Source organism: Plasmodium inui (genome assembly GCF_000524495.1).
Source record: "Plasmodium inui San Antonio 1 unplaced genomic scaffold supercont1.27, whole genome shotgun sequence".
NCBI lineage: Eukaryota > Apicomplexa > Aconoidasida > Haemosporida > Plasmodiidae > Plasmodium > Plasmodium inui.
The window spans coordinates 57,884-81,335 of NW_008481861.1; the positions used below are offsets into that span (position 1 = coordinate 57,884).

Below are 23,452 nucleotides of genomic sequence, written 5' to 3' on the forward strand. Positions count from 1 at the left end.
TAAAAAGGGGGGGAGCAAGCATATAGGAGCGGATGACTATAATAGAATGTATATACGAATACAACTGACATATTTGAGAAATTTATCTACTTCACAGGACGGAGAGAGATATATGTAAGACCATATAAATACACAACAGTCCAGTGGAGATATCAACATGACGATCAAAGTGGAAATGCCTAAAAGGGAAGGTACATAATTAATAGATACAGAAGGGACAACACGAGAAGAGAGGATACAGGGAAAGATGCTCAGGGGATGAGGATTAGACACTACACCCAAAGCAGAGAACGAAGAAACAGAGTAGGGGTGGCACATAAGGTATAATATGAGCAATAGATCTTTCCCTCTGACAAGATAGATATATGAAATCGAGGGTTTCATGTTCTCTAACATATAAAGAAAGGAATAAGGACAGATAATATCTTGAATCTGTGCTGAGTTCATGGAGTATAATAAGTCGTACAATAACTTCATTTTTGTCGGTATCTAAGACTATGGATGAGGATATGACGGGCGTCCCCTTATTCAAAAAAGCAGTATGTATAATGTGAAGTAGTATTCATAACCCCTTTTATGAATAAGGGAGTATAAGCCTATAAAATGCATACATTCCCCTATTGACCTACAAACATGTCCTATAAAAGAGTCTTACACCACCATAGAGTTATGAGATTCTTCTGAAAAATGAGAAGAAGTGAATAGATACCTGATCATATTGGCAGTAACATAGTTTTTATATGAAGTTTAAGTGTGATGCTGTATGAGAATATAAGCGATAGTAAAAATATACCCTCGCTTACTAATCAGTCAAGTAGTTTTCTAAGAATATTATGTGCTATTCCAAGTGATTAATTAAGAAGAAATCACAAGAGAGTTCGTGAGTTATTGTAAGAGTCATTAAGAAACCCGAGGGCTTACTTATGTTTCTATGCCTGATGAAAACCTACGTTTCCCCCCCTCCTCGAAAGAGAATTGATGTTTAAATAAATGGATGAAAGATATTGTAAGCTAAGGGGATTTTCTTTGCTCGATCGCATATCAAGAAGGATGATATAGAGAGGATTCTCGTGAAGTCCAAAACAGTAAACAGGAAAAAAGCATCTGACGTACCCAACAGAAATAATATAATGATGAAGAATTTATTGATAAGCACTAGAGTATATTACAGCAGCCAGCAGGAAAAAACAAGAAGGCACGGACTAGCGAGAGAAGGATGAAGGAGGAATATGAACTTTGCACTATAATAAGGTCGATCCACCCCTATAAGCCGCCAAGTGGAAAGAATTAGTATAACCCAAAGGAACAAAATGAAATCGAAAGGGAAAAACGAGACAAGGAGCTTCCAGATACAAACAGAAAAGACAACTCTACAGGTTGAAACAAATTTAATACCCCCTATAAAAAAATCCCAATTTACGAACCTAAGAATGATAAGGGCATTTTTAAAATAATCAATATTCAAGCATTAATAGACAAACAGCAACTCAAGGAAGGGAAATCCTTAAAGATCCTTACTGACCAAAATCAAGAATAACAGGGAGCCTGAGACCTCCTAGTTTTAAACAAAATACAACCTAGAGAAATTCCCAGATATGAAGATGTTACAGACAAACATTATGAAGTAAGCAGAGTCTAGAATCCAACAAATGATACATTAAAACAACACCAAGGATACCCAAGTACCCAGAAGGAGGTACCTCCTAGAGGATTAAAGAGAAAAAGAAATAAAAGGATCAGTCTCTGAGAACCTTCCACAAAGGAAAAATAAAATAGACAGATGAAGATCATATATGCCGAAGGGGACCTAGCCCGCATCTCCCCACCTGAATCCCGAGGGAGAAAATTCCAATAAGCATCCTACTACTATATTAGGAAAAAAAACATCACAATTCTCCCCCCCCAGCGAGTATAGGGTCACTAGCAGAGACTGGCCTAACAGAGAGAAAAAAGAAGGAGTCCAATGAAAAATATATTAAATAACTATAGAAGGAAGGATTAATAAAAGCCAAGGTATAATAATAGCCGTGCGACTATTGACCAAAAGAGCCTGTATACAGGGAAGAATAAACATTCTATGATGAAATAACTAGATCCGTCTATGAGCCGGACGTAGTGGATAACAAAGCGCAAGTAAGTAATACCACCAAAGAAGGAGAAAATCAAGTAATAGTATCCCCAGGCGGAGAAACAGGGAGAAATATGAAGAGGAGCGGAACCTGCAAGAACTGAGGAGAAAACGACAGAAGACCAAGGGTGCCTAGGGATACCGACGAAACAGAAACCCAAAAGTAACTATGCGTGAGGAGGAACACCCAAATAAAGCGTAGCCGTTTTATTAATGGAAACAATCCAACAACAGCTATAACAGAAGAACAAACTTCATGGGCAACCGGAATCGAGAACACAATCGGAGCAAGAGACAAACTATGACAGCCAATCCAATGATTCCGCTTAACAAGTAACGAAGGCCAAGATAAGGGAGAGCATCCATGGAGTAGATCGTTGAAATTGAGGACCAGAAGAAGAGTGATCCAGAAGGAAGAGTATCGAAGCAGCCACACACGTAAGAGTAAAAAAGGTTGAGAGCCTAGACAGGAGGATGAAATAGACGAAGTTACTAAGGGCAAGTATTCTTACTAATTCACAAGTACTAAACAAGGAAGAGCACTCTAGAAGAAGGCCCCAAGTTTAGTCAGCTAGGGCATTAGAGTAAACAGCAAAAAAGGACAAATGTAAGCGAAGTCTTGAACGCAGGAAGTAAGAAGAATGACTATCACAATTAACATCCAATCAGCAACAGAATATCTAACAAGGACGAGTACTACCAATTCTCCAAAAGGCAGGTCCTACATCATCACCCCCCCAAAACACCAAAAAGAAAGACACCGGACCGAAAAAGCAAAGGGTTTGTCGCAGAAGTAAGAAAAAATAGGGTTAAATTAGAAAAGAACAAGATAGCATCATAACAACAAATTACTAGGAAAAGAACAAGCAAAGCCAGTCAGAAGTAGAGGCAAAAATAGAAAAAAGGGAGAAGCAAGCCTCAACTCTAACCTTTAGCTTCTTAAAAAATATAAATCGTAGGGGACACCAAAAAATACGTAGCGAACGGACACCAGTCTAAACCGGCAGCCATGCAACAGCCCTAATGACGAGGAGGAACCAGCCTGTATAAACTGGAACTCCAGAAACATAAGCAGCAGAAATTCTCCAGTAACAGAATGAAAAGGACCAAAAAATAAAAACAACACAATTGAAGGAACACGGAGCTTCCCTAAAAGAAGGAGGGACATAAGAAGGAAAGGGAGGATGAAGTAGCCAAGTCACCCCAACGGCAGGGGCTCTAAGCCCAACTGAAAATACGAATCAAAGGGAAGTATGGAAACCTCGGCAACCCAAGCTGAAATCGCCGGACCAGGCAGGAAAAAAAGAATGAGCCAACACGGGACTCCAAAGGAAAGGACCTAGAGAACGTCAACGACTATCACCCCGGAGGATAGAAAGTACCTCCATATCTGAACATCTTCCCTAAAGCATAACCAAGATAGAGGAACCCCAAGGATTAAAATAACAGAAAAAAAAAAACATCCCCCAAAGATCAAGGGGGCACCCTACCCCCAAATTTCCCCCCCAAGCAACCAGAAGTAAAAAAACATAAATAAACTCCAAAACAAAAATAGCAACAATAAACAACAAAGAAGGAGCATCCTCCACCAAGGAGAAATGGTACAACTTCCAGGCCAAGTCTTTAACAATCAGGGAGCCCCAACAGGAAAAGAGTGGTACAAACAATAGCGCAAATAAAAAAATTACTAACCAAACAAAAAGAACAAGAAGCAAATAACCAAAGAAGCAGGACTCCAAACCAAGAAAGAATTAGGCACCGGCACAGCCCCGCTCTATCCCCCCCTTATATCGCACCCAAGAGATAATGCGCCCCAGGTTATGCATATGCTCCCAAAGAAGAAAAAAAAAAATAAATAAACGGACACCTCGACAGATCAGAACACATTGGAAAAAGGTTAATGATATCAGTGCGTATTCAGGATTACACTAAATAACACAACCTCAGCGGTTGATAATAGAGCCAAGGACAACAAAAAATGAACAGCAGCCAGAAAATAAAGCCAAGAAAACAACCGTAGAAGGCTCCGAAATCAGAACAGTCACATCCCCCAAAACCATTTTCTAAGCAAAAAATTAAAGAATTCAAAAAGAAGAAGCAAAGGAACACAGCCGTCGAAGCATGTATCAAAACCCGAGGAGTGGCCAAAAATCCAATAAGAGTCTAGGCAATATGAATTTAAGAATCAATGGTCCCAAATATTAGAAATCCGAGTTGATGGGTTCGTAATCCATCAAACAAGGGAGAAATTCTAAAGATGAAAACCGAGCAAGTCTGCGGAAGTTCAAGAAACCGTATCAAGTCAACAGCAAACTCATAAAGAATAAGTAACTAAAAACTCACCCTAAAATGAGGAGCAAGCTGCCTCTAACCAAACAGCGGATAACCGCACCACTAGAGAACAAATCGAAGAGAACTGAAAAAATGGAATACTTAAAAGCAAACCTCGATGTCATAGCTACCAAACCGGACTAAGCCAAATCCTAAGGAGAAATATTTCTACAATACAAAACAAGTCAGAAGAATCGAATAATTAATAGCAATTTCCTGAGGGAGCAAAATAGTGGGGGAAAACAAGAGATAAACGCACACTGGACTGATAAAAGCGAAGGAAATAAAGAATCTCAAATATTGGAAGCCGACTCAGACAGCCCGGCAAGTAAAGTACCCCCAAAAAATAAGGGAAGAGCGGATAAAGGAACTATGCTATCAGCTCCATAACGGCCCGCTCCTACAGCGAGTACATTGAGTAAAAAAGAAAATCCCGTAATAATACGCCAGGAAACATTAAACAAGCAGCCAAGAAAGAATACCTCAATCACCAAACAACAAGAGACAGGAGGCAAACAACTAGGAATAAATAGAACACCCCCAATCACAAGTCACAAGCCAAGAAAGGAACACCCGAAGAAGCACCTGTGAGGAAACAAATATACCAACTCAAAGGGACAACTCCATCTCAAAGAGAAACAGCAGTAGGTTCGTACCTACAAGGGACGAGTAAACACATCTCAATACAGGTATAGATACTCTACAGGACTTTGAAGGGGGACAAAATATAGGACAAAAAAAACTCCAGCAGGAACTGCCTAAAAAACTCCCAATTAAGAGTCAGGAAAAGAAGACTAAAGGCACGTCAAGGGAACATTCGCGCCCAAACTAACAAAGATGAGGGTAAGGAAACGGGGAGTCAACAGAAAAAAGAAATAACCAACTCCAGAGAGAACGAGACAAAGAAAAAAGAATCCTTGGAGAAGAAAACTAATATACGATGAGTTATACGATCAGGATCAAAAAAGAATCTAAAAACAGGGACGAATGGACCAAACAGAAAATGAAGAAATCAGAAACCGGGTAATTAGGCCCAAGAAAATCGAATAAAAGAAGGATAGACTGAGAATCTAAATCGTGAACCTACAATCCCCCCAGAATCTTCCCGAACGTCTCTGAGGAAGACATGCATTGGAGGATTTTCCCCCTCCCGCCAAAATGATGAAAAGAGGCACACTATAAGGGTGAATAACCAAAACAAAGAAATACAGGACGACGACTAGGTAACTGACTGATATTTAACCAAGTAACACAACAACCAAACAAGGATCACTATCCACTCATAAAAAAACAAGAATCCCCAATCAGGAATTTTTTAGAACTCAAATAACAACTCGTTACACCAAGAAAAGAAAGAGACACCAAGACGAAGCCAAGGAGAAGGGGAGAAAGATCTCCTTATACGAAAAAGTAACAGGGGAACAATACACCCCAAGCACAAATGAAAAAAGGAGAGAAAACACAGAGTAAAAAAAAAGAAAGGAACTCCCAAATCAACCTCGAAACCTCAGAAGAGGTTAGGAACCGAGTAAAGGAAGGAGTACAGCTCAGGGACTCAACAGCCAATAGGGCGAAACCCACAGGACCAGAAAACCCCATGATTAACCACGAAAATGGAAGTGAAAGGAAGGATCCAGGAACCAACAGTTTAAAGCAGATTTAAGGGAAGACCTAATGAGGTTACACGAAGGGAAGAAAGAAGCAAATGACAACCAAGTGGAAAAGTTATAACCAAAAAAAAAGACTAAACCCCCCAGGAAGCACAAGCATAGGATTAACAAAGCGTATTACCCTAGAATCTGAAGAAATAAGAAAGGGAAACCAAATGAAAAGTAAATACCGGACACCTAACTCAAAGGAGTTCAGTCAAGCCCCAACAGGAACAAGCCAGTAAAAGGATATTAAACATCATCTAAAAAATAAAAGGGTAACTCAAGCAAATTGGATAGCACGACGCCAAAAGCCCAAGAAGGTATATTTCGCATACAAGAACAACATCGAACACCCTCAAACATAGAGACTACGAAGGAGTGATAAGAGAAGACCAATTTAGAGGTATCCAAGCAGAAAGAATAAGAATCTTAACAGAAGTCGGCCGTGATATCCAAAGTGAAAATACGGAGCAGAAATATAATATCTTCGAAATAAAAACGACCATAGAAAACAACTTCAGAACCCCTTCGTCTCCCCATAAGATAACCAGAAACTCTCCCCTGCATATTACACAGGGGATTGAGAATAACCGTAAGCCAAATAATTCCTCTTCAAAAATAAAAAAAACGAACAGAAAAATATGGAGGAACCAAAGGACCAAATAAAACAGGTAGTCTCTTACAGAACGTAATATATAGACGCCCTGAGTCGCACCGAAAGCAAGGCATCCCAACAAGCAAGAGAAAGAAAAAACTTCATCAGAGGAAAAAATATGAGAAGAAGAGGTCTTCTAACCCAAGGAAGAATCGGAGTAATGGAATCTGTAGAGACAAAACTTGGTACAGCAAATCCGGAATGGAAGAACAGTAAAAGGGCGAAATTCAAAATGCAAGCCCTTAGGGAAGGTAAAGTAAGGAAGAGGAGCAGGCGAACCGATCGAGATCTTGAAGTCTCAAAAAAAAAACAAAGGTCAAGAATCCAACTATCCTAGAAGAAAAGCCAAAAATATAAGAACAACTACGGACTCAACCCCCAAGAGTGGGGACAACTCTCCAGGAACAGGAAGATCAGATAAGAAAGCAAAACAAAAAGCGAACTATCACGACAAACCCATATAAATCAGGAACAAATACCAAAGAGGGAAACAACCAACAAAGGAAAGCGAACCTTCTTTGTGAACAAATGAACAATAAGCAGAAGAGAGAATTTTCACAGAGCAATCAGCAAAGAATAAACAGTAACCTACTGGAAAAAGACTTCAGCCACGAGAAAAGAAAACATGAAACCCCGCAATAAGGGCGAGAAGAAGAAAAAAAAAAACCACCAACTAAACCAGAAATTCAGGGAAGAGGAAAAAATATGAATCACAAAGAAACCGTCTACATTAAGGAAATGGAAGAATAAGAGAAGGATAGTTACTGAACAAAGTTAGAAATTAAGCGCCCCAATAGACAAACATCAAGGAAGGATTAGTCAGACAGAATACCAAAAAGAGAATGAAACAGATAGAACTGACCAAATAAGCTCTTCACAATCCCAGATTCCAGTAACCCGGAAGCAGGGAAAAGGATATATTCCGCCCAAGACGGACCGGGAAAGTGACTAGGGAGGAGAATCAGAAGCCTCAGCCCCCAAGGAACCAGGCAGGGGAAAAACCCCTACGCCTGGCCTCCACCAAGAGGCAACTTAGGGCCCCGAAGAGGTATAGACAGCAAAAAACCCCGAACTACAAGGAAAGATAAAAAAGTGTTATGTAAGGAGCAACTCCGAGTGATGGACAACTCCAGAAAGCTAGGGACAGTTAGAGAAAACTAAGAAGTCCGAAACAGAACAACCCAAATCCAGAATCTGCCATAGTGTTAACTAACGACCAAATCCCAAGGTGCAAATACTAAATGAAGGAACTCATCCTTCCCACATGAAACATGAGCGGAAAAGTTCCATCCGAAGAAGAATAACCTAACAAAGGGAGTGGGACGGACAGAACAAGGAGACCCCCGTTAAACCGATGGACAAAACGGTTAATTCATAACAGGAGAGAGCTTCATCCGAGAACAGAACAGGAACACTCCACACCCTCCCAGTGCTCAACAAAGCAAAAGATGAGAGCAAAAGAGAAACCAAGTCGGAAGAAGAAGGCGAGACCAGGCTCCTCGGCACAAAATGAGAAAAGGGAAGTTGGAATAGAAGGAGGAGGCGTCAAGATCTCGTGGGGGGGGGAATGACAGGTCAGAAAAAATCATTGGGAAAGGTACGGGCAGGATTCGGGAACCGATGCAACCTACCGTATACAGACCCAAGAAGGGATCAAGGCAAGCTAGAAACGAATCAGGACAATGAAGAGCCCCCTGGGGAGATAGGAGAGGAGGATAAAGGAAGGGGTCCAGAGAGGAAATGGCCTGAAATATGAAGGACTATGGCCTGTGTCAAGCAAAGAACGCGCCCAACTCAGAAGGATGCGACGAGAAATTCTTAAGGAAACTACTGGTAATATAAGCAAACGCCTGGCTCAAAAGAAGCAGTAAACCTTCATAATGAACGAGGACCAATTCAGAACAAAGAAACGGTGTCTCAATTATCCCAGGGAAAAATATATGATTACAAAGAGGAGCGCGCTCAGAAGAAGGTAAATTTAAAAACAAAGATGGGTTTCAAATTGGAGCAGTATATACACCAGAAGATCTGGAAAACAGCTATACAGGACGAAAAAAACTCAAGAAGCCCCGAGCAACACACCATCTGGGAATTGGAATCTGAAGCAAGAGATAAAGGAAATAATATAGACAGGGACAGATGGAAGAAATTAGCCACAAAACAAGGCCGAAGTCTCCTGCAAGTAGACTTAAGGGCAAAACTATTATGCCAGGCATTGGAGATATGGATGACAAACCTAGAAGAAACATCCGAAGGAATCTGGGAAGGGGAAAGAGTTACATGCGATGTGGATTCACTGGGATTTTTAGGGGGCAGATGGAAAGAGAACAGTTGTCCCATAACACACGGCAATAACAGCTGGGCGAGATTGACGGGGGACAAACCGTTAACGAGGAAACAGCCTTATCAGAGAAATCTGGCAGTTTGCATGGATATGATGAGTATAATCTTAGGAATCTATGATAATATAACGAGAGAAGGGGACGGATGGAAGGTGAACTCCGAAGATGCCTGTTTAAGATTATCAGAAGAACTCACAGCCTGGGCAGGAAAGGCCACAAGCGACGAAATTATGAGCTCCTGGTTCAATAACATGAATCCCAAGCAAAGAGAAACAGACAACATCCCCATTAGAACCCGCAAGAACAAAGCGGAGCTCTGGGAGCCTTTCTTTAAGAAATTGGGAACCTACGTCATCAGCTTAGTTTGTTATAAGGACCCAGATACAAACAGCTGGGATACCACCTGTGTAGTCACGAAGAAGTCGAGAAACTGCGAGCATCAGAGCGGAGTCGAGACTCCGGAGGAGTACCAAAAGGTAAGTATGAGCAGAGGATTGTCCAAGGGATTGATGCTAAGCCAGAAAAACAACTTAAGCCCCCTCAGGGCACCGGGAACGAGACTAAAAGCAGAACAACTGAATGAAGAGTTAAACCTGCTGAAGGACCAAATAGTTACAAACAACCCAGCCAGGAGGCCCTGAGACCATTTAGTGTCAGATCCCCTTTAACAAGAGGGGACTAACCAGAGCAGGAGAACAAGCCTCCAAAACGTTTGAGGTAAGAGTTCATGATCCTATTTCCCAACTAGGGCAGGTCAGAGGAAAGAACACAGGAGGAAAATGTAATAAAGGACCTACAGAAGGCATCAACTCTAATGAGCAAAGAATTGGACCAAGGAAAAACAGGTATAGGGAATTATATAGTAGGGGGAGCGGTAGGGGTAATGATTTTAAGTTTAGGATTGATGAGTAGGATTTTCATAAGGAGAAGAAGAAGAGGAGGAATAAGGTCTCGGATTAAATCGACGACATTTGACAAGTTCAGTAAAGTGGGCGTTAATTACTTAGCATTCGATAGGGATTCTTAGTAACCGAATGGCAACTTTGGACTCCTCTAAAAGAAACAAAACAGATTCCCACAGGCCCAGAAATAACCAGGTCCATAAATCAATAACTCCCGACTCCTTCCCAGCAAAGAAGTGGGATAAAGCAAGAAGGAAATCTCCCAAGGCCAAAGAGAGAAACGGAGCAGGTGAGACAGGAACCCGAGGTCCCAACAGCCGAGAAACGCCAAGTACGACCGGCAGCCCGAAGAGGGAGACACAGGGAATCTCTTCTTCCCCCTGGAGAAGGAGAGGACCGGGAACGCCGACACGGGGCCAAGGAACAGAAATCAGGGAACCCCAGGGCCATATGAGAGGAAGATATTAATGGATCAGAACGGCAACTTCGAGGATTAGTTAACAATTAACATGGCCCAAGGGCAGGCCATGACTGCCTCTCCCCGTATGAAACGACAGGAGCGTTTGAAGCGACCCCCAGAGGATGAGAGTAGGAGCTGAAGCAGCTCATACGGGGCCCAAGAGTAGGGGCAAACAGACATGGGAGGTTAGGTGTATAGAGCTCGGGGTTTAGGATGTAGGATTTAGATGTTCGAGGATTGGGGTTTAGTGTTCCCGACCTGGGGTTTGGGGTTTAGGGTTTCGGGTATGGGGGTTCAGGGTTCAGGGTTTAGGTTTCAATCTTTGGTGCTTTGGGTTTAGGGTTAACAGTTCAGATTTTAGTTTTAGGGTTCAGGGTTTAGGTTCAGGTTTACGGGTTCTGGGTCCAGGGCTTAGGTTTAGGATTTAGGGTTCAGGGTTTAGATTTAGTGTCCAGGTTTTACATTTTAGCTCATGCGATTCATCTCCTAGTAGTTAGGATTTAGTCTTAATGTCTTAAGGTTAATGATTTAGCCTTTAGGGTTTAAATTCCGGCTCCACGTCTCTGGGGTTATTGTTTAGTGTTTACGGTTTATGTTTTAGAGCTTAGGGTTCAGGGGGTATGGTTCAGGTTCTAGGGGTCAGGGTTCACACTCCGGTTTTTACTGTTCACGCTTTTAGGTTTCACTTATGGCAGTTGTTCCTTCACCCTTCAAAGCTTATATTTTTAGGTATTATTGGTTAGAATCATCGTGTACCAATTATGATTTAGGTTTAGATTCCTGCTTGTATGCCTGAGGTGTCAGTTTTAGGCTTCTGGCTGTATGATTTGTTTTTAGTTTTCATTGTCTAGGGGTACGTGTCATGCTTCACGTTTTAGGTTCTGTGGTTTAGGGTTCACGGTTTTTCCCTTTGGGTATAGGATTCAGCGTCGGTTAACCTAGTTTTAGGTTCTATTGGTTTAGGATTTATATTTAGGAATTCTTTCGTTAGGCTTCACGCATCAGTGTTAGGTTTATTATTTAGTCTTTAGAGCTCAGGTTTATGTCTATCGTATATTCGTTTAGAGTCCTGTATTACGGCTTCACACTCTGGCGTCTAGGGTTTAGGGGGTACCTCTTAGTCTCCAGCGTGCAGGTTCGGGGTTTAAGTTTTCAGAGGTGGGATTTATTTCTATTTTAAACGTTTACCTTGATTTCTATACTGTTTCTTAACTGTTTTCACCTGTTGTGTTCTGTTTAGTAATCCTCTAGATGCCGTATCGTTTTCTACAGTGTAATTTAATAAGGAGTGCTATGGCATACATCTCAAGGCATTTTGCGAGGCATTAATTCTTGTGATATACCTGAATGGAAGGTATCCCAAATTCTCAATTGTGAAAACACTTGTAGGTTGTGACTCATATTAACCTATGGAGGTGAGAGTTGAATAAAGGAGGTGTGATCTGTACTGTTTCCTGCTACTGCAGGTTGCCGTATATTTTGGACTAATAATTTATCATGGAGGTTTTCATTATATGAACAATCAATAACGGACGAGAAGTACTAATGCTTATTGGCGAGTTCTATTTCGCCAATTTGGTTCGTGCACCAATGGAATTGTGTAAAATTTTTTAATAATCCGTAGCGTCATGGTATGAACAGCTGCCCTGTTTCTTGGATACCAATTGGTGCACTTTAAACATATGCTGTTTTTATCATTAGACAGTGTAATCACTCCTTTGTGTTTTCTTATTTGAGGAACAGTATTTTTTGAACAGCACATGATAAGCATACGGCGCTCCCTTGGATGACACCTAATGAGACATGGTTCCTGATTGCGTCTGCAATGGTTTTATATGAGACCGCGTTGGCAGACGGTTTTATTATATAGAGACAGGAATTATCTGCAATGTATGTATGTTGCCACAATAGGAATGGTGATATGGTACAATCACTTAAATCACACGAAGGTAAGTAAAGGGGACGGACTTGATCAGAGTATTTCAGCATGCACAGTGGGCATCCCCCAGAAATCTGTTCGGTGCCGGCTTGATAATTTAAGACGGAGAGTTGCATCATTGGAGAAGCCGTACTTACTGATGCAAACTATTGCTTTCTGAGTTATAATATCTGAGGATTTCTTGTTACGGGGAATTATAGCTGCGTTAGAGATACTGCGAATTGGTAATACACTTGTATTAATGATAACGATGATTTGCTGCAGTCTCCTTTAAAATATAGACATATCCCCAGTATAGTAGTATACGTACTGTAATACTACCATAACAGGAAATGTATGTTAAATCTACATATGTGTTTAGATTAGTATTTCCTCTAGGGTATTAATATCCTCGGTCCACCGTGATTTCGACACAATAATTGCTCTTGAAGTACTATGATTCGAAAAATATTAATGTATCAGAGATATTCTTGCTTTTAGTGTCCGACTTCGCAGGCCGTATTACCCTTTGGAGCGTCTCGATGTATTCGTAGTGCTTTAATAAAACGAGGACTATCATAATAACTGTAACAATATGCACTCAGCAGTACACTTTGAACTGAATATATGTGTTCAAAATATTATGATGTTGGGGATACAGCATGTGCCGTGTTATTATTTGGATAACAATATTATGCCTACTACACTCATGTGTTTTCATCCGGAGTATTGTATTCTTGAAACGGTTAAGGTGGGGGCTCCATTATAAGGAAAATTGAAGTTGTGTAGGGTAAATGGAGGTATCTGCAGTGTCATCTTATAAAGACAAGGGGTATCCTGAAAGTAGTATTATATGCGAAGGACTGTTGCCCCTGTAATATCAATGAGGGTCATAACATGAATGCAACAGGAATACCTTCTACAGAGATATAACTCGTACTAATACGATAGTAACTAATGCTCTATTGGGGGGGAAAGAAAAGACAGAAAATAATGAAATAACTGGAATGACCGTAAAAGAATCTATATATCGGCGATACTTTTACATCAGGCAGAATTTTCCATTTCGAAGGAAGAGGAGATATATAAAGTAGAACCATATGGATCACTTAAGAGCATGAACACATGTAGAAATGGCCGTGAATGAAGGCATGCCATGGGAGATAACATCGTGTGACCAAGCGAGAACAGAACAACTTAACGGTAAGGAGTAAACAAGGAAATGTTCACAAGAGAAAAATCTACCCAGGGAAGGCACAGTGCAAACAGTGGATGAATTTTCCAGTGACATATGTGGGCAAATTTGAACAGAGGCTGATTCTCCAGGATATAAGAACAAACTTGTTTGCCATTTCCCATCGGTTTCTAAAGTATACGCGAGTATTCAGAGTTGGTGATAAATATACGTAGCTACGGAAGGGATCACATATATTAATTAGTTTATCATGGATTTTTCCCTGTCCTCATTCAGCTCCATGGTGTGAATTACAGAATCTAAGGTCGTATATGTTACACTAAGACAGAATGTTATATTATATCGGTTCGTGTTTTTATACATGGAAATATATAAACATCTGAAATGGATTTATTCCTTTCTTTTAGATTTTAACACCCTTCTTGAAGACCTATCCCTTCCTTTTGTAACAGCATCAGACATTTCTTGTTCTAAGTTATGAGGAAGTTATGACCTTGGGTGCTGTTACAGTTTCTATAGGGTGGTGTCTGTTGCGGTATTCCACATCATAATTACAGCGGTATCTATCTTGATGGGATAGTTTACTATGGGTAAAAGATTTCTCATAGAATATTCGCCTTTTCCTGTATAGTTCCTCTTGCCCCGATTCCTCAAATAGTGACAGAAACTTTCTGGATTGCTTTACTCACATGAATTTCATTTTTTTTTTTTTTTTTTTTTTTTTGGTGATTATGGGTGAATAAGCTATAGAAGTTCTTTTTTAAGTTAGGAAAATCCTTTATAGTCCTTTAGATAATATTGTCTGAGCAACAGAACGACTCGCTAAAACTTCATCGATTGGATCATGTCCTCTATTAATCACATAATGTGCGGATAATTTGCGGCAGAGTATTATACATAATTCCAGGATTCATGGTCTACCAGTCGCGCGTAAAACAGTCTGTTAAAAAAAAAAGAAAAAATGGGGGAATAAATACAGAATTAAATGTAATTTTAACAAAAATGTGCTGACTCAAAATAAGAAAATAAAACTGGTGAATATTCGTAGATAAAATTAAAATGAAACGTAAAAAAACAGGAGATTGTACAGGAACAGATATATTTGCGGATATTACGGATAAGCAGAGTGTGCACTTGCACAGAAGTGCATAGAAGAAATAATGGATTTTCAGCCATTGCCCTACATTTGAGGCAACTGCGCGAATTATAATGTCCCCTATTTTATGCTCTGTTTTAAAAAATTCTCTGCTAATCACATATGCATTTGACTTAATCTCTTCGCCCCTTCTCGAATATCCTATTCTCAACGGGGAGTTTTCAATAAGCATAAGTCCTCTCGAAATGCGCTATATATGTAAATGCGCTCGCTTCTTTATAATTCCGAATTTATTTTTCCATTTTTGCTGCTCACAACGGTTGGTACACCATAAAATATGTAAATCTCGTCATTCGGCGGCGGCGGCTACTGAATTTAATGGTGAGAAATAAATTCACCCAGCACCGCTATTTGTGGTTATTCTTGGTATTTGTACTGCCTATGACAGGTCGTATTTTTCATAATTTTTCTTTTTATGGTATCTCGCAACGCGTATACAATAAACTGTAACATCTTCCACGAATCATATATGTCGCCAGCGCGTGATTACTTTTCTTGCCGTATCGTATCTATTTCCCACAATATTGTAACCAATAGCTCTGATTTTCCGCCTAACAATGAGGAGTATCTTTCCTTCATCGATTGTTCCAATTTCTCCGTGCGTCGGAGCTTTGTTTATATTTTTCAATTATTGTACAACCCGTGCCTTCACTAATTCCCGCTTTAAAGATGTGAATGGTATAATGCGAGTATTTTCCCGAACTCTTGCGGAACATATAGTTATGAGGTAAATATGCCCCATGTAATATAACATATTTTTATCGATTGAACTGCAATCTTTGTGTGAAAATATCATCTAGGCATAAAGGTTTCTTAGGTATACCCTTCATGTCCTAGTCGATGATTATTCTGCTCGTGCATTTTTATGGTGAATTCCCTTGTGTCATCTTGACTTACTCTTCTAATGACATCAGAGGAGAATAACCTTTGAAAGAACCTTTTACGAATGTATATTTGCGGAAGCATACCCTTCGGAACATGGATATGTATAAAAAACACTGTATGACTATTAATGTTTTTATTATATTTCGTATCATACAGAAGTATAGGATTTGTGTTTTACACCTATAGAACGATTATATTCCATATAATTGAAAATGAAAATACAGAAGACATGTAATATCTTATCTTCTATTGTTCAAATTCCTTGAGTTACTACTATAATGTATTGTCATTCAAAATAAGGCTAAGGGTTTTTCAATGCATAATAGTTATGAAAATTTCATAGGGTGTGTAAGATATCATTTTATTAATCGTCAGTTAGTTCTGCTGTATCACGCTTCTGCTCTGTTTTGTTAAAAAATTTATTCTAAAATACTTTATTACTTGAATTATGGTCATTTTAAGACGAATATCATTGTTTTATATTACAGTGCAGTTAAGAATATACAAGAGGTTCATATGATAGGCGATATGGATTTTCCTCGCATTCTGATTTATGTTGTAAATTTTCTTCTCCTTCAAGTGGGCTCTTCACTCTTTCTGTACTCTCTGTAAATTTACGTTGTGTCCAGGGTTAAGAGTGGGTGAACTGATATATTGGAATGTGTGAGAATATGCTGTAAAGTCTTATAATTATAGAAGAATCAGTGCTCCCTTAAAATGTGTATATGGACCTTTTATGCAATATCCAGAACTTTCAATAAAATTGTTACAATCCTTGTGCAAAGTAAAACCAAGTCATAACAATGAAGACACAACAGGAGGTGTTACAACGAAAGGATGTCTCTAACCATTTGTCTTCATATTACTCTTTGTCGAATGCAAAACAACTTGATATCTTCCGTGGGGTATTTGATATTCCCCTTGGCTTTGTACCTACCCCATTGGAATGTTTATATAAAATACTTCGTGCTTCCAGTTCTTAACATGTATTATTGCCTGATGTACTGATCTATTATTTGCGACTAACTAAAGTTAAAAAAGAGTTAGTTACCTATGACACAGGTTTATTGGGCGTATCAGACTTTGTTCAGTTACAACAGCAGAAGCATGAAATAATAGGTAAAAGAGAAGGACAAACAACACAATCATTTTTACACTTCCGTGTTACACATGACTGAGACTTAGCACAAGGAATGAGCAAAATCGTCCTCGGAAGAATATTCATTAGGTGCTTATGAGCACATCTTTCTCATGTTCCACAGTGACAGTCTTTTCTCCATGCTTCAGAGGCGCCGCCTTTAGTAAAGTTTCTCTATTTGAAATCACCAAATTTGAAGAAGCAATCTGAGTAAAAATATTAGAAATAATTTTTCAACAGACTGAAATTTATTAATATATCTATATATACTATAATGAGACGAATGGAGAAATACATCAGAAGTGTATCCTGCATGATTCATAACATTCAAATGGTGTCTTTACTGCCGGACGGTTTCTCATTCGTGAGTATAGTATACACTTTTACAAGTTCAGCATTATATGTAGGAATTGAAAAAATCGACAAATAGACATTCCATTTATCTGATAATGAAATGCAATTTAGTCCTTGCATATATAAATTTCTGTATCGGAAGGTAACTAGAGATACAGATTTTGTGCCTTTACCGTTCTATGATTACTTGGGATGAATGCATAATACTACTGCTATAGATGTGTCCAAAAGAAATTACGCCAAGGAGGAAACAAATAAATTAATACATGTTAAGATATTTACTGGATCATAGAATTGCAGGATTTGTGACTACTTGTATGTGAAGTTAGAGAAGGAGAGCAGGGAAATTTAACGGAGGGGAAAAAGGTGTGTTTCCCGACAATGATTATCCTGTCCAGCGATGATCCACCAAGGAAGCATCACCTTCCCCCCTTTCACTGGGCGAAAAAGAGATCGTTAAGAATAAGCGCGCACACGTGTATGAAGAGCAGCAGGACGATGACCCGGTAGGTGTGGAACGTTTTGTCGTTATAACCCTCCGTTTTTATCACCTTGAGGAAATCCTTGTAGTAGTTGTAGCGCTTGTTTAGGATTTTGATCCGGTCGGGGATCTCCAGGTATGCGTAAATCTGCACGTAGGAGGGGGAGTCAATGGGTAGAGGAAAGCGCCAAGTCAGTGAAGGGAGTTTACAAGTGTGTTAGTGGGGAAGCTCTAGTAGAGGAAGCCTGTTGGCAGTCATGCCTCACCTCGAACCACGCGTGCTCGTATTGCACCTTATTCCAGAAGTACTCTGGGACATCTAGGAAGTCCTGTACCGCGTTGACGTTAATTATGCTAGAGTAAACATTAAGCATCCTCGACACTTCCTGCTTGGAAATGGTGCAGGTGCCCCGACTGGCAATCTGCTTCGATATGATGAAGAGCTTGTTGATGGTGATATCCATCAGCATTTCGTGCACGTCGAGGCGAATGGACTGCGAGAGGGCGAAAGACACGGTGAGTTTCTGTTCCAGGGAGCCGCTGCGCAGGTGGATAACTCCCCCGCTGATCAGGGGGGGGTCTACACAGGACGGGGAGAGGAACCGCTCCGAAGGGGCAGACAAACCTGGACGGTGTTTTTCTTCTTCTGCCCACCACTCATGGTAATACATCATATCCTCCTGCACCACATGCCCGGGCAACAGCTCATCGGAGTAGGAATTTAAAAACACGATAATGTTATTGATGAACACATCATTTCTGTAACAGTTCGGGAAGTTGTGCCATATGACTACAGAGCCATTGATAAAGATAAACACAATGTATTCAGCGTCCGAAGGAGTGACGTCTCTGATAAAATTAAGGTTGTCTATGTTACCAATGTCCTCCAAGTTGCAGAAATATTTCGTACTTTTTTCTGGCGTTAGGAATGCACACAAAATGTTGTCTCTATCGTGGAAGACGTATCTTATCTTCTTGACATCGAACACGAGACTTATTTTTTTCAGATCGTAGCCCTTTGCTTGGCATAGGAATTTGACCTGATAGAATTTATGTCCACAGGGGGTATTGCTCATGTCGGGACGGTCCTTGTCCTTCCTGTCCTCCTCCTCCCCTTTGAAGGTATATCCCTCTTTAGAAGCAACCCTCTTTGTCTTGTGCTTCTGTTTGGTGGCCTTTCCCGTCTTAGGGGGGTGGCCATCCTTGTGGAATGTAGCATGCCGCGTACTGCTATGCATGTGGTAGTCGTCGCTCCATTTGTACAAGTTCGATAATTTCGCCAGCCCAACCACTGTGCCACCTTTTACCTTGGCGTTTTCACCTAAATGGTGTTGTCTCCACTGGGCTGGTACTTCTCTCCTCTTTATTTTAATCGCATCGTCTTTATGGGCAAATCGACTCCGTGGTAACTTTCTAACAGGCGTAACTTCATGGGGTGTTCCACTTACGTTGGGGTGGGAGGTATACCTCCTTTGAATTTTTTTTCTGTTCCCATTTCGATCCGTTGGAGGTATGGACAGCTCGATGTGAGGTGGCCTCTCGTACGTCCTGCGAATCCTCGCCTCATATGATGAGTGTTCTTTTCTGCAGGAATCGTGGAGGAGCCATCGCTTTGCACCTACGCGTGTATCACTTGGGGGGTTGACACAGCTTGATCTCCTCACAAGGAATATGCGATGGCTGGGGGCATCTTCCCGACTGCTCCTGGTGCGTTTATCGGCACGGATCGAATGTATGGGCCGTTCTGTGCCTGAATTAATTCCCACTTTGCGGCGCCCGTTACTGTGCCAATTGCTGTGTCCGTGTGTAGACATTCCCGAGTTGGCGCTCCCCCCGCTGTCGCCTCGCAGTGCAGAATAGCCCTCACAAGAACGTTCTTCGCTGCAGCTGCCCTCGTCGTTTCCCCTGACGGAGAAGCCCTTCTTAGAACGGTGACTGTCGTAGTGGTAGGTTTGTCGTTGCTCCTTCGCATCTTTCTTGTGCGTTTTATCTTCTGTTTGTTGATACTTGTTGTGTTCATCCATGTTACTGTGTGTCCAGGTGGGGAGGACCGAGGCAGCAAGGTCAGCTATCATAAGGCATATGCCTACTTGTTGGTGAAGAAAAATAGCAAAAGCGGGAAAAGGTGCGCCTGCTGCGGAAAATACTGCTGGATGTGTTACGCCCGTGTATGCCTTCGCGAAAGTAGCAGCAGAATGACAGATCTGTGTAAACGCTTTTAATTTCGCCTTTCACTCTTTACCCTTTCCGTGTTTCTTTTTTTTTTTTTTTTTCTGTTCAGGCGAAAAAATGTGGTTTCCATTTTGGCTAGCTAATAGCTAATTCTAACTTGTGTGCAAAGAGGCGGTGCACGGGGAAGCGGCAGAATGAGGAACCGCCGTGGTGCCTCCCATTTGGCACCTGCTGCCACGCCATCTCATGGAATGCTCCCTCTTTGATTGGTGGTTGCCGAATGATAATACCTTTCGCTAGTCCGTTTTTGCAAAACTGTGAAAGGTTAACTTAGCCCCTTGGGGGTGGCATCCCCCATGCCAATTTTTTCTTTCTCTTTTTTACTCCACAAAGTGGTTGTGCGTCATTGGTTTGTATCTCCACACTGGGGAAGCCCCCAAAAGGAAGCCACCCTCAAGGGAATGAACCACTACTCCTGTTTTAACAATTTCCAACAGAGTTGCTCACAACACATGGGAATTCCTCGGTTTGTTGTACTCCAAAACGAGGAGTGTACCCACCCGTGTAGATAAAAAAAACCTGTGGGACTTTTAAAGACGGTTTAAAAAATTGGAAGAGCCAGTTTCTCCCCTTTTGGCAGTTTAACTGTAGACATGTATTTGCGGCTGGGGGGAAGTTTTGCTTCCTCAGCTCCTTCGCAAGGAGAGGCTAGAAGATCACACACGCCAGGCGGACATGCAAGGCATTTTTCGATAATAAACGTACACAGAAAAAAGAAAAAAAAAAAAAAAAAAAACGCTCGTATAGTCCCTCCACAATTGTGGATTAAAAACTTCCATTCACTTTCACAAATATAAAAAGAAATACAAGCGGTAGGACTTACATTTTGGGAGGGGAAGAACACGAACAAAAAAAAAAGGAAAAAAAAAAAAAAAAAAAACAGGAGGTGTACCACCTTTGGTCAGCTGGTGGGCTCCTTTGTGCGACCGTCACGAGATGGCAAAATTGGTGAACCGGAAAATTTCATTCAAGAGGGGGTTGCCACCTTGAGAACATTCAGTTGCGTTCCCATTTCCGATCTCCGTGCCGCCTCCCCCGTCTACGCACTCGAACATCACCATGTCCCACGTGCAGTTGGAGAAGTAGTATTTCATGTCTCTGTACATGTGGGCAATCTCGTTTTGCACACATTGGTCGTTTCGGTTGGAGGCGAGGGAAATATGGTTGCAGTTCTTTATGCGAAATTCGAGTAAGCGTACCTTGGCGTTGTTGTACCGGTACTTGATCTTATTGCCACCACTGTTCCGACTACTTCGACTGTTTCGATGGCTTCGAATTCTTCCGCTGATTCTACTATTGGATGCTGCGTCCGCCCTTTCACAAACCAGGGGGTTCATCGCAGGAGAGTTATCACCCACTTGCGCGACCTCGCTATACAGCCCCAAGTCGCCGCTGCTGGCGCAGGTACTAACACTGCTCACACTGGACCGTCCTGTGGTCCCTCTTACACACGAATGCAGGACTGATTCATCGCCGTTATGTTGGGCTAGAGGAGTGTTGTTCATATTTTGACATTCCTCCCCCACAAGAGGACTTCTCCCCCCTGTAGCGTTGTCCCCCTGACAATGTATCGTCAATGGTGCCTCCTCGGACGGTTCCTCTTCGGTCCTGTGCTTCCTATCCTCTGCACAAAGGAAGTGGCTATTCTTTTTCTTTACCGCCAAACGTTTTCGCAAGTTTTTTTTGGAGGATTTCTCCTTTCCACCTTGGCTGTGCTTCCTGCACAAGGTGAAGCTATCATTTTTAATTAAAAATCGGAAGTTCTCGAACATCCTTTTTAACCACTCACACTTTATGGGGATAATCACGTATCCGTCGTCCGTCGTCAGGATGTGCTTCTCCTTGATGTTGCATTTCACAGGTTGCAGCTTCGAAACGGGCGGCGGAACAGACTTCGAATTAGGTTGCGAATCCAGCTGCTTCTCCCTGTCCCGCTCCTGTTGCTCCTCCCGGCTCCCGCACTGCTTGCTACTGCGCCGACCATCGCAGGTTGACGCTCCGACCCGACACGGAATGCTAAAGAACAAATCCTGCATGGACTGTTTCCTAGATAAGTGGTAAAGCTTCACATAATAAAACAAATAAACGTACAGACTCTTCGTAAAAATGACGACATTTTCACATGAGAAGTACCCAGTCAAACTTATGTGACTTTCATATTTGTAAGTTTCGTCTTTTCCATAGATGTTCAGTACTTGCTCCTTTTTCTTCTTCAAGAAATTGTAAAGATCGGATTTGCTGGAGGGCACCAAATGGATAATGAGCTTCTTCGTCGCTTGGCTTTTTCTCCGGCCTATCTGCGTTCGGCCGGTTCCACTTGGCCCAGTGCTTCTTTCATCTGCACTTCTTTCGATGGTTCCTCCCTCAAATGTGCTTCCCTCATATGAACTTCTTCCTACCCCCAGGGCGCTCTTCACTCCACACGACCAATGGAGTCCATGGAGCTGGTAGAAGGGGCAACTATGTTGAAGCAGGAAGTGAAAGTTTCGCAGAAAATCGGCGTTGTCGAAATTGTTGTGGATGATATTTTTTCCTACTGTAATTTCCTCATCTTCGTCCGGTTTTTCTCTTTCCATACTTTGCTATTCAGCTTCTTTTGCTCGGTCTGTTCTTCCTCGGTGGTGTGGCTAGGGGTAAACGTAACGAGAGGGCAGCAGGCAGTTTTCTCCCGATCGGTAGGCGAACTCTGCGGTGTTCCCGAAATCTGGAAGCTGCTCTACTGGCGAGCTGATAAGTCTCCTCGCAACGTCAAGAGGGGAAGCAAAAAAAAAAAAAAAAAGACAGGAGGATCGTCGGGGATAGCGCCTTTCTGGCGTTACGCTCCTAAGGAGACGATTGAATGAGTTAAAAATTGATATGTAAAAAAATGGGTAATTAAAAAATGTGTGTTTTCCTCTGGATGGTTCCTCGATTCTGTGTTTGTCCTATTTCTCTGGTGCTGTGTGCTTGAGCGAGTAGACATAGAGGAACACGCGAGGGGGTAGGTACATATATGTGCGTACACGCTGGATATGGGGTGGGGACCACTTACAACTTCGAGTCTTCTTTTTTGTTCCCTTGTGGGCTGGTCGCTCTCCCAGCTGTTTCAAAAGAGACAATCAAAAATATTCGCACTGGGTTACCCTTCCACTTGGGTAATTAAAAACTGCATCCATACACACACAGAATAAAAAAAAAAAAAAAAGTTTATGTAAAAGAGAGTCAGCAGAATGAGGTCACTTTTACACCACCCTCTCGGCAGTTTGAAAAGGGGAGCAGATGATAGAGTTACCCTTTTAGAGGGATTTAACAGTGCAGTATGGCGGTGCCAGGGGCGTGGCTTCAAATGGGCAGATAAGCAGATGAAGCGATGCCACAAAAGACACGTGCGCAAGGGGACAAACTATCGCGCGCAATATGGGTACTGCAAAATGGGTAAACGGAGTGAGGGTGGCTCATTACTACATACGGCATCCACTTGTGTGAACGTCCCTTTTGTGTGCTACTTAAAAAAAATTTCCATAAAAGTATAAGGGGGGTGTACTTTTTTGGGGGATGAAGAGAGAAGGCACAATTTGTGTAAATGGTTTCTTTCTCTGTACACCTCCACGTGAAGCGCTGTGCTGAACGCTCTGTCTCACTTG

At 41.5% G+C, this 23,452-nt stretch overlaps 5 protein-coding genes across 5 annotated transcripts; 3 read left to right on the top strand and 2 right to left on the bottom strand.

The window, feature by feature from the left end:
* Positions 1-5,900: 5,900 nt before the first annotated feature.
* Positions 5,901-6,122, top strand: C922_04655 (hypothetical protein; the record flags this gene model as incomplete). Its single annotated transcript, XM_008820234.1, has 1 exon — positions 5,901-6,122. One exon carries the CDS (start codon positions 5,901-5,903, stop codon positions 6,120-6,122), a length of 222 nt encoding a protein of 73 aa, XP_008818456.1.
* Positions 6,123-6,164: 42 nt separating this feature from the next.
* Positions 6,165-7,408, top strand: C922_04656 (hypothetical protein; the record flags this gene model as incomplete). The annotated part of the gene is made up of 4 exons (XM_008820235.1): positions 6,165-6,349; positions 6,477-6,703; positions 6,837-6,978; positions 7,150-7,408. 4 exons carry the CDS (start codon positions 6,165-6,167, stop codon positions 7,406-7,408), a joined length of 813 nt encoding a protein of 270 aa, XP_008818457.1.
* Positions 7,409-8,756: 1,348 nt separating this feature from the next.
* On the top strand, positions 8,757-10,507 carry C922_04657 (hypothetical protein; the record flags this gene model as incomplete). Its single annotated transcript, XM_008820236.1, has 4 exons — positions 8,757-9,719; positions 9,857-10,096; positions 10,240-10,299; positions 10,397-10,507. The coding sequence occupies 4 exons, from the start codon at positions 8,757-8,759 to the stop codon at positions 10,505-10,507; spliced, it is 1,374 nt and encodes a 457-aa protein (XP_008818458.1).
* A 7,043-nt stretch (positions 10,508-17,550) lies between these two features.
* On the bottom strand, positions 17,551-19,621 carry C922_04658 (hypothetical protein; the record flags this gene model as incomplete). The annotated part of the gene is made up of 2 exons (XM_008820237.1): positions 17,551-17,745; positions 17,864-19,621. The coding sequence occupies 2 exons, from the start codon at positions 19,619-19,621 to the stop codon at positions 17,551-17,553; spliced, it is 1,953 nt and encodes a 650-aa protein (XP_008818459.1).
* Positions 19,622-20,758: 1,137 nt separating this feature from the next.
* On the bottom strand, positions 20,759-22,405 carry C922_04659 (hypothetical protein; the record flags this gene model as incomplete). Its single annotated transcript, XM_008820238.1, has 1 exon — positions 20,759-22,405. One exon carries the CDS (start codon positions 22,403-22,405, stop codon positions 20,759-20,761), a length of 1,647 nt encoding a protein of 548 aa, XP_008818460.1.
* Between the last annotated feature and the right edge of the window lie 1,047 nt (positions 22,406-23,452).